At 38.8% G+C, this 10460-nt stretch overlaps 1 protein-coding gene across 1 annotated transcript; it reads left to right on the top strand.

The window, feature by feature from the left end:
- The first annotated feature begins 3320 nt into the window (after window positions 1–3320).
- On the top strand, window positions 3321–9265 carry LOC148370362 (uncharacterized). The gene is made up of 2 exons (XM_088332881.1): window positions 3321–3730; window positions 6963–9265. Exons 1-2 carry the CDS (start codon window positions 3640–3642, stop codon window positions 8387–8389), a joined length of 1518 nt encoding a protein of 505 aa, XP_088189007.1. The 5' UTR covers window positions 3321–3639; the 3' UTR covers window positions 8390–9265.
- The last annotated feature ends 1195 nt before the right edge of the window (window positions 9266–10460 follow it).

Below are 10460 nucleotides of genomic sequence, written 5' to 3'. Positions count from 1 at the left end.
CTGGAGTGCCAGAACCAGCTTAGCCACTTGATCCTGGCCTTGTGACCCTAAGGAGCTCCAACCGTACCCCAAAAGTTCCTCAACGTTACCAGGACTGAGTGTATCACCACACTCGGCACCAGACATGGGGACTTGAGACTTAGTGACTTGGACTCGAGTCGACTCGAGTCGCTGTTTTTATGACTTGTGACTTGACTTGGACTTGGCAATCTAAGACTCGGGACTTGACTTGTGACTTGACTTGCCCAAGAAAAAAATACTTGGGACTTACTTGGGACTTGAAGGTGAAGACTTGAGACTTACTTGAGACTTGCACATGTGTGACTTGGTCCCATGTCTGCTCGGCACTCTGTCCCCCTCAACGTTACTGGGACTAATGTTTAGTTAAAGCACGTTTATTCAGTTAAACATTCAGTTGACCTTTAATATGTCCAAAGGTAATAATAAATATAGTTTAAACGCACAGTAATGATATTTTGTGTTGAGAAGATTTGATGGGTTGGAGTGTTGATTTAACATTAAAAATAAAGGGGTAAGATACATTGAGCTCATAATTTGGGAGGTTCATTTCTCTAAATTACCTTTAAAGTAAAGGAGGAGGTGCTGTGGTATATTGAGTTTAGAGGCTTGCTGTAGTACGGTTACTGTGCATGCCTAAGAGGTGGTCCGGATGGCTTGTAAGACAAAATCACAAGTGTTCATTAATTGGATTAACAGCGTGAAGGTGTGCAATCATTTACAATACACTACAGTGATGTATGATACATTTTTAAAGGTGTTGTCCGTAACGTCAAAACATTGAACTTGTTTATGCCATCTTCTGGATGAAATCATCATTGCAGCCTCTAAAGCCACTTGTGTTGCACGCGCAAGTATGTGAAACCCTCAGACCCGCTCGAATAAATTTGCTTTTTCATCTTTTGGGAGATTTTGGGTCGGCATTTTGACTGTATTTGAAGCGGTCCCTTTGTTACTTTCACCATGTTCACCCTAGAACAAAAGAAAAACGTGAGCATGCACGTGAAAGCACTCACATCCGCCTGTCTTCTTTCCTCCACCGTAATAAGTGCAATGGCCAGAACCTCAAGAGCAGGGGTGGCCAACGAGTCAGAGACTAAGAGCCACTTTTTTACTGTGTTACTGCAAAGAGCCACATCATACATGGGCACACATGAACATCATTCCATGCATCATGTGGATGTGCGCGCACACACAGAAAGAGACACACACAGGCCTCTGCTCAGCCAGATTTATTGAAAATGACCCACAGCAAGATAATGACAGTTATTTTTTGTAACAGTTAACATTGTGTGCACTGTCTCTCACACACATAAACTCTCAGTTCAAGCAAGTCCACAAACAAAAATATAACAATTTTCAATGACATTTTCTCTTACTATGCTGCTATGCAGGTAACAGGCTAAACTAGCAGCTGTTTGTCAGCTCGGACTACGTTCTGGGACCCTGTGTGTACTATTGATGAAGTTTGGTGCAGTTCTGAGCATTATTTGTGGCTAATAGTGGCGTTTGCGGTCGGACAGTGGCTCCGTACAGCGCCGTATGTGGCGATAGTGCGGTATTTGCTGAAGTTGGTGGATCTCGTGAATCTAGCGGTCGGGTAAATTAATGTCTTGAGTGGGGTTGTTACGGTGTGTTTGACCATGGTTTACACTTATGCATTACGCCAGAATATCGCTTAAAGAGCCGCATGGAATCAGCCAAAGAGCCGCATGCGGCTCGAGAGCCGCGGGTTGGCCACCCCTGCTCAAGGGTAAAAGTAGGACGAAAGTAGACAGGTGTGGTGGCAATAAGATATACAAAGGCTCTTTGGACACAGTTCGGTATTATTAGGACATACCCAACAGTGAAAATATTTAATTATAAACTTTGTAAGGACACCTAAAACTACTCATGCCACCAGCAAATGGTTGATAAAGGAGGCGTCCAAAGTTATGTTGACCTTGTTTTGTCGGTGATTTGTTCATTTTCTGTACGTTTTTTGCAACATGATTGAAAAATAATAAAGGAGGAAAAAATGTTGGAGCAGCAAGGGTCGATGGAAAAAACAGAAGAGGGGAGACTGTGATGACAAAACAAAGGATTGGACACAGTGCCTTTGAAACTGATAAGGAACCATAACACTGAATTGTGTGAAGACTATCAAAAGGTAGAATCGGTGGAGCATGTAAAAACAGAATCAAAATTGTACGAAATGTGAGGGAGATGATGAAGTGAAAAAATGAAGATATATTTCAAAGGATTACTGTACTTGAGTCATACCTGTTCACCTCCACGGCTCCATGCCCCTACAAACTGTCGTATTTTCCTTTACAAAATACAAAATAATCTTACACTATTATTTTTTTTCAAACGTGTTTATTTATGTAGTTTAAGATGTTGTATTGTACATGTGTTTTGTTATATCATATATATTGTTAATTAAGATTTTGTGAATGAGGTTTATAATAAAAAAAAAGTTCAAAAATTAAGTAGCTTGGACGTTCACTGTAGAAGGAAAGATTACATGCAAATATAATTAAGTAGAATAATACATTTTCTTATTCAAATTATAATTTCATTTTCTGCATTAAATTATTTTTTGTAATATACTGATTAAAGGAATAACCACAAACCTGTATTTTTCATTTTCTCATTTTATACTTCCTTTTTTTCTTAACTTCTTTATACAACATAATAATTCGTAATATAATGCATCAAAGCAAGTGAGCCGTTTGAGAGCCGGCTCTCTTTAATGAGTTGAGCCGAAAAAGCTGGTTCTCTAAAAAGAGACGGACTTCCTTTCACTACATCAAACCGCTCGCTTCGTTTGCAACGGAAAAAAACGATATTTGACTTGATTGATTTGCCGAACTCGTTTGACTTGATGGATTTGCCGTTTCGTGATAATCTGTGTATACCGGACGGTACCAATAATTGACAAATTTACGTTTTTTCCGTACAGATTTTCTTGTACGTCGCACACGTCTTAAAATGCATAATAAATGTACTTAGTACGGCAAATTTTGGTTTGAACAAGTTTATTGACATCATTAACAGCAAATAAACAATGTGAGGTTTGAACAATTTTTCTCGACAATCTTAACAGCAATTAAGCGTACAGGTTGACTGGTTGTTGCGTAATGGGACTCATCAATTTATTTATTTTTTGACTACTTGTAAGGACTAGGCAGCTTTTAAATAGAATTTGAGGTTTGGAACAGAGGCAGCTATCCGTAACACGAGGAGCCGTAATGCACAAAAGTGGGTATGCCAGCAACCGTTGATCTTGAAGAAGAAGAGTACAGTAGGTTTATGCACAGTATCCCACAATACATTGCGGTCGTGTTTTGCGGTAGGCTGCTGCATCTAACGCTAAACAGATTCTTTTTTTTCTTTAAAAACTACCCAACGTTCTAGATTCACCCTACAACTACTTAAGCTTGACAGCCGGGTAACCTTAAGGTCATTTATCTACCCTGCGTAGTTACTGCCTTTTCACTCCCGACCGACACTTCCATTGCCCACTCGAGTCGGTCTGACCTGGTGTTTCTGCTCCAGCCGTATGAAAAAAATTGGAAAATATGGATAATCTCAATTGATCTCGTTAAAAATCAAGTGTGAGCTTCAGATGCGAGTAAAATGTGCTCAAGTGGGGAAGGAATTTTCAAAGAGGAGGTTCGGGGAGCGCAAGAGGAGACCGAACGAAAACATCGACAGACGGACAAGAAAGGTTGGTCAATTTAGTTTTTGCAACATCCTTGTCATCTGATATTTGTCTTTTGGCATCCACCGGATGATATTATTTTCGCCCAGATTCGGCACAGGCTTCTCTCTGATTCTATAAAAAGATACATAAACACATTTTCATACATGACAACTGCATTAATTTATTTTGGTGACGCTTGTGTTGTATAATGCGTTTGCAGACTTTACACAAACATGTGAAAATGTTTGATTTTAGACTTAAAGATTTTTTTGGTTTGAACAAATTTATTGACACTAAAAACAGAAAACAATCATGACAATCTCAACAGCAATTAAGCACATTCACAATATTATATTCCAATATTACGTTTTTAACAGCAAACACAAAGTGAGGTTTGAACAAACCTTCTCGAAAATCAAACATATTCACAATTTCATTATATAACATCTTTGTTAGTGTCAATAGATCCGTCCAGGCCAAAGTCGATTGTCCTCGTTCTGAACAAATCCACCGACACCAACAGCAGCAAGACACAGCCATCAAGCATATTCACAATTTTTTTATATTTGACAATATGACGTGACGATATGACGTTTTAACATTTTTTCCTGACATTTTCAACATCAATTAAACAATTTCAGAGTTATTTTCTTTTAACAGTAGTTAACCAGCGTGTAAAAGGCAATACTATTGTGCAAGGGCATAGACTTAAAGATACACTTATATTCTACTTAATCTTATGAGTAATGTTGACCTCGTAGTATTTTTCTTGTTTTTAAAGGGACATGGTGTCATCTTTAGTAGCTCCTAGTGGTACAAAAAAACTTTATTTCAGTAAAAAAGTTAAGTTAAAGTCAAGCTATGTTTATTTGTATAACCCTTAATCACAAGAAGTCTCAAAGGGATGTCTAGGCAACACACAATATAAGTAATAAAGAGAGTTTTTAATAATTCCCAAGCTCACAATATCCCTAAACATGATTTAATAAGTTGAAACAATGCTACCTTCAAAAAACCAACTAAAATAGTGTTGTAACTACATTATTAAATAATCATCGACAAATGTAATATCACCCAGAGTGACTTAGTCAAAATTTAGGTGTCATATTTGACCCCAATCTGTCCTTTCAAACACATGTTAAAAATATTACTAGAACAGCTTTTTCTTCGCAATATTGTTAAAATTTGCCCCTACAAGTGATCCGAAGAGCCAAGAAGAGATCCGCAGGTTCGAGAGCGTTCTGCATTCAGGCCCCGGTGCTGTGCAATGCTCTTCCCCCTGAGATTCAATCTAATAATAATAATAATAATAATTTCCTTGTATTGTCATTCTGTGTAACAATGTACACAGAACGAAATGTCGATTGCACCTGACCCGTTGTAGCGAGCCGATGCAGCCGCAGCCAACAGAGGGCGCCGCCGACCACTTTTTAAGTCTTAGGAATGACTCGGCCGGGGCGCGAACCACCAATCTGCAACCTTACTGGAAATGTTTAAATCTAAGCTTAAAACACACTTCTATTCCATAGCATATGAATGACCTATATTTTATGTTGATAATATGTGTATTATTTGCCCTAATGTAGGTTTTAGATGAGGGGATGGTGTCATAATAGTCTGTAGTTTGCAATAGTCTTTGATCTTTGCAGCCCCTTGAGACTCTTTGCGATTAAGGGCTATACAAATAAACATGACTTGACTTGAATCAATTGAAAAAAATAAGAAATTCAATAGTAGACAAAAAAACAGACCCATCATATGAATGTTAATTTTTATTGAAAACAATTATAAGACACATGTCGAGAAGTATTTATTTCTTTTACACGGTGGAATCCCCACCTCAGTTGATGCCATGTTTATTCGGCAACCCGCCACGACACTGCGGTTATCACTGGCCCTTGTTCATACAACGCAGTGCCCTCTAGTGGTCAAATATTACATATTGGGGCTTTAAAGTAGAAATACGGGCCTGGATGTTGGAAGGTACATGTGTTATTAACTATCTGACAGGTAGCTGGACCTGTAAATGGTAAAACAAGGGATGTTAAAAAAGTACTACTAATATATATATTTTTTATTTTGCTGTAATGCCTACATTGTCAGCCATTGACTGCTACAAGATTTTAAGACAGAAAGCCTTTTGCATAATTTTTGTTATTACTTGTATTTGAATTTGATGTTAAGTGTGTATTGTCCATTGATGCCCTTGCAGCATCCATGGCAGCCTTTTCATCCTGAAGGAGGGGTTATCACAGGCACAATCCGTTCTCAAGGTTTCTTATTTTTCCTCATGCTGAGTTTTTTTTCCTTGCTCTCTTGTAGGTTTTAGATCAAAGGATGTTGTAATTGTGGTCTGTGTGCCCCTCAGGGGTCATCAGTAATTGATTTTTGGAAAAAAAATAAATATTTAAGTGCGAAAAAATTAATGTTAATTTTTTCGCGGCAAGGCCAATTAATGGGTATTTATTGGATTTCTAGCCATTAATTTGTAATTTAATGGTATACTAGCCGTGTCAATATGGTCGAACAAACTGGTCCCTCTAATCTTTACTTTTAGTACAAAAAATATCTTCTGAGTTATTGGTGATCACATCAGCTACCGTCATGTTGGGGCTTGTTTTTATTCATGTGTTAGCTGTACTTGAGAACCTCAGAATCAACGGAGCGAAATACAAATGAAAGTGGCGGACCTAGATTGCAATCCAAATACGTTTCGAGAACACTTAAATGAGGCATTGGACAACACTGAGAAGGACAAAATGGTCATTTTTAACTTCAAGACTACAAGTGAAACTGATTCATTCCAATCCCTTATAAGGAGATAAGTATCGCGACTGAAGAAGAACAATTTCGCCATATCTTTAGAATCCAGAGTCTAGAATCTAGACTCTAGATGGACCGCTGTGACGCGAAAACACGGTAGCTTACGCGTATGCATGCACTGTCCCGATTGTGCGTGTATGTGACCTTGACCGCATACGAAATGCTCGCGCGGCGTGAAAATTTGCACGTTTGTTGACGCAATCGACTAACAAAAAACCCGAATATTTTCGCAATTAATGGGTTGCAATAATTGATAATTATTTAAATTTTGCAATAAATGGATTTATGAGTTTAAGCAACCATTCCATTAATTGTTCGCAATTAATGGCATTAATTTTTCACTAATCATTTATTGCTGACCCCTGGTGCCCCTTTGAAACTTTTTGTGATTAGGGGCTATACAATTGAATGTGACCGGCCTTGTGTCTTGCAGACATCGATGAAAACGATTTTCCTTCTGGACGGCAAGAACCAGAGTTTCCTGGCATCAAAATTGAGGAGGAAGAGGGTGTTAAGCGTTGTTACGTTGGGCAGAAGAACGAGGATGTGGAGCCTATTTATTTCAAAAAGGACAAAGGTTTTAAAGTGTTGCAGGTAGATGGGCTTCGTTCAACCATCGAAGATCAAGGTCAACATGAAGAGAACAATTGGCAGGAGCCTCTAAGCTTTCCCTCCCGTCAACATTTAGAAAGAGATGATGACACGTCCAACCCTGCCAACACTGAAAGAAACAAACAGTCAGTAGGTGATAACACATGTTCTCAGTGTGGGAAAACATTTCGATACAAGTCTTATTTGAAGTTGCATATGAAAGTTCACGCTGCTGAGAAGCCTTTTGCATGTGCAGATTGTGGCAAAACATTCGCTCTGAGTTTGAGCTTAAAAGAACATGCCAGAACCCACACTGCGGATAAATCATTTGCCTGCTCAGTTTGTGGTAAAAAGTTTAGTCGTAAGCAATACCTAATAAAGCACACTAGAACCCACACTGGAGAGAAGCCTTTTTCCTGCTCACTTTGCAGTCAAAGATTTAGCTGGAAGTCTGCCTTAAAATTACACACGAGGATCCACACCGGTGAAAAACCTTTCACCTGTTTAGTTTGTGGTAAAAACTTCATCCACAAAGGAAACTGGAAATCACACACACTAACCCACACTGACGACAAGCCGTTTGCCTGCTTAGTATGTGGTCGAAGTTTCCCTGAAAGGAGGAGCTTAGAAAGACACACACGAACCCACACTGGTGAGAAACCTTTTGTTTGTTCAGTTTGTGGTAAAAAATTCACCCAGGATGCACACTTAAAATCACACACACAAACCCATACAGGGGAGAAACCTTTTAACTGTTCAGTTTGTGGCGAAAATTTCATCCAAATCGGACAATTGAAATCACACACACGAACCCATACTGGGGAGAAGCCATTTGCCTGCTCAGTTTGCGGTAAAAGATTCACTGAGAATGGGAGCTTGAAAAGACACACAACAACCCACACTGGTGAGAAAAACTTTGGTTGTTCAGTTTGTGGTAAAAAATTCAGCCTGAAGCAAAACTTAAAAAGCCACACAAGAACTCACACTGGCGAGAAACCTTTTTCCTGCTTAGTTTGTGGTAAAAAATTCATTCAGAATGGCAACTTGAAATCACACACTCTAACCCACACTGGTGAGAAGCCATTTGCCTGCTCAGTTTGCGGTAAAAGATATACTGAGAGCGGGAACTTAAAAATTCACAGAAGAATTCACACTGGTGAGAAGCCTTTTTCTTGCACAGTTTGCGGTCAAAGTTTCAGCAGGAAGAATGCCTTAAATGTACACACAAGAACTCACATTGGCAAAAAGCTTTTTGTCTGCCCAGATTGAGAATTTTAACGTTAAAAAAACACACAAGCACCCACACAGGTGAAGATCTTTTTCATGTTCAGTTTGCGGTTGAAAATTCACAAATTAGACTAAAGCATGTGTGCTTGTATAACTAGCATTGATCTTTCCGCTTAACGTGATGGACTTTATTTTTTGTTGACAAAACAAGATATTTTTTTTTCCCCAAGATATAGTTTATATTTAATTGTGATTGAATGGACATACATTATGTACACTATTTATTCTTTTCTGAATCAAATAATCAAGACTATTTATGTGGAATATATGATTTTGCATCGCGTATAACAGTATCATTAGTATTGTTATTTTGTGACTGGACTTTTTTTTGAATATTGATTCCTGTCGATTAAGTGATGATTTCCACTTGAGATTTATTTCAAACTGTGTTCAAATAACTTCATGCATTTTAGTCATGACTTTAAAAATGCAATAAGTTTATTTGTTGATCCGAGTAATTTTGTTTATTATTTTGTGTATCATTTGCGTAAAAATATTAATTGTGAAAGGGACTCATGATGTTCTCATTTCAATGATTTTATCACCTTGTTCTTGCTTTGTTTGACTGTTTCTTTGTACCTGAAATATAAGAAGAAAAAAATAATTTGTCAACATCATGTTAAGAAATCTCACGTGTGCTCAAGCAGTTTGTGTTGGCCATTCATTTTTCCTTCATAATAAGAAAACTGAAGATGGGGAACTATCTGTTTTTTCCTTTAATAGGATGTATATAAAAACAAAACGTAAACAACGTATCCATCATTTTTATTTTTCTGAAGTGATATTAAAAAAACTAACAGTTATTTTGTGTGTTTACCCTACAAATACTGAAAAGTAAAAATAAAACATTTCTTACAATTTTTTTTCATGACCCAGAAAATGTTCTTTTATTTCCAATTATTCTACAACTGTTACATTGATGGCATGTTACCCATCCATCCATCTATTATCTGCACCGCTTATCCTCTGGTAGCTGGAGTTTAGCTTATGACCTCAGAACTGTGCCGCGGACTCTATAACCACTCAACCGCCGTGCCGCCCTGGTTAACCTATATATCTTTAAATATGTATACAACATTTCTGTGTGTTAGTGATACTTACAACAAAAATACTTTCACATATATACAAAAAAGTACTAAAAAATAACTTTTTCAAAACAGCATAGATATCAAATATAGTGCCTAAAAACAGGGACCTTATGTACTGTCTTTCTCCATACTCCCACCTCCCTCCCTCACCTCTTGCCTTTCCGAACTCAAAACATGGTTCACAACAAACTTTCTTAAATTAAATGCCAATAAAACAGAATTCCTCCTTCTTGGCACCAAATCCACTTTATCCAAAGTAAACAACTTCTCTCTCAACATCGACAGCTCCTTAGTGTCCCCCTCCCCCCAGGTCAAGAGTCTGGGTGTCATCCTGGATAGCATGCTTACCTTCCACTCACATATCAACACCATCACCCGCACTGCTTATTTCCACCTCCGCAATATTACCAGACTCCGCCCTTCCCTCACCCCCCGCACCACTGCTATTCTCGTCCACAGTCTTGTCACATCCCGCCTTGACTACTGCAATGCTCTCCTCTTCGGCCTTCCTCAAAAGTCCCTCCATAAAATTCAGCTGGTTCAAAATGCCTCTGCTCGCATCATCACAAAAACATCTTCCCAGCAGCACATCACCCCCGTTCTCCAACAGCTACACTGGCTTCCTGTTCAGCATCACATCAGCTACAAACTCATCCTATATACATATATGGCCATTCACAACCTGGCTCCTCCTTACCTGTCCGACCTTCTCCAGGTGCACGTCCCCACTCGCTCCCTCAGATCCTCGTCCTCCCTCCGACTGTCAGTGCCCCCTGCCCATCTGAGCACCATGGGAGCCAGAGCCTTCAGTCGCGCTGCTCCCAAGCTTTGGAACAATCTACCTCCGGACCTCCAAAACTGCACACCTCTCTCCACTTTTAAGTCCCGTCTAAAAACACACCTGTTCAGGACTGCCTACAACACATAGCTTCTCCATTTCCTATGTTTTTATGATTTTATGTCTT

This window comes from Urocampus carinirostris, chromosome 3 (assembly GCF_059441175.1).
Source record: "Urocampus carinirostris isolate Australia breed hairy pipefish chromosome 3, RoL_Ucar_1.0, whole genome shotgun sequence".
Classification (NCBI taxonomy): Eukaryota; Metazoa; Chordata; class Actinopteri; order Syngnathiformes; family Syngnathidae; genus Urocampus; species Urocampus carinirostris.
The sequence above is the reverse complement of the archived record's forward strand: the minus strand, read 5'-3'. Positions and strand labels throughout refer to the sequence as shown.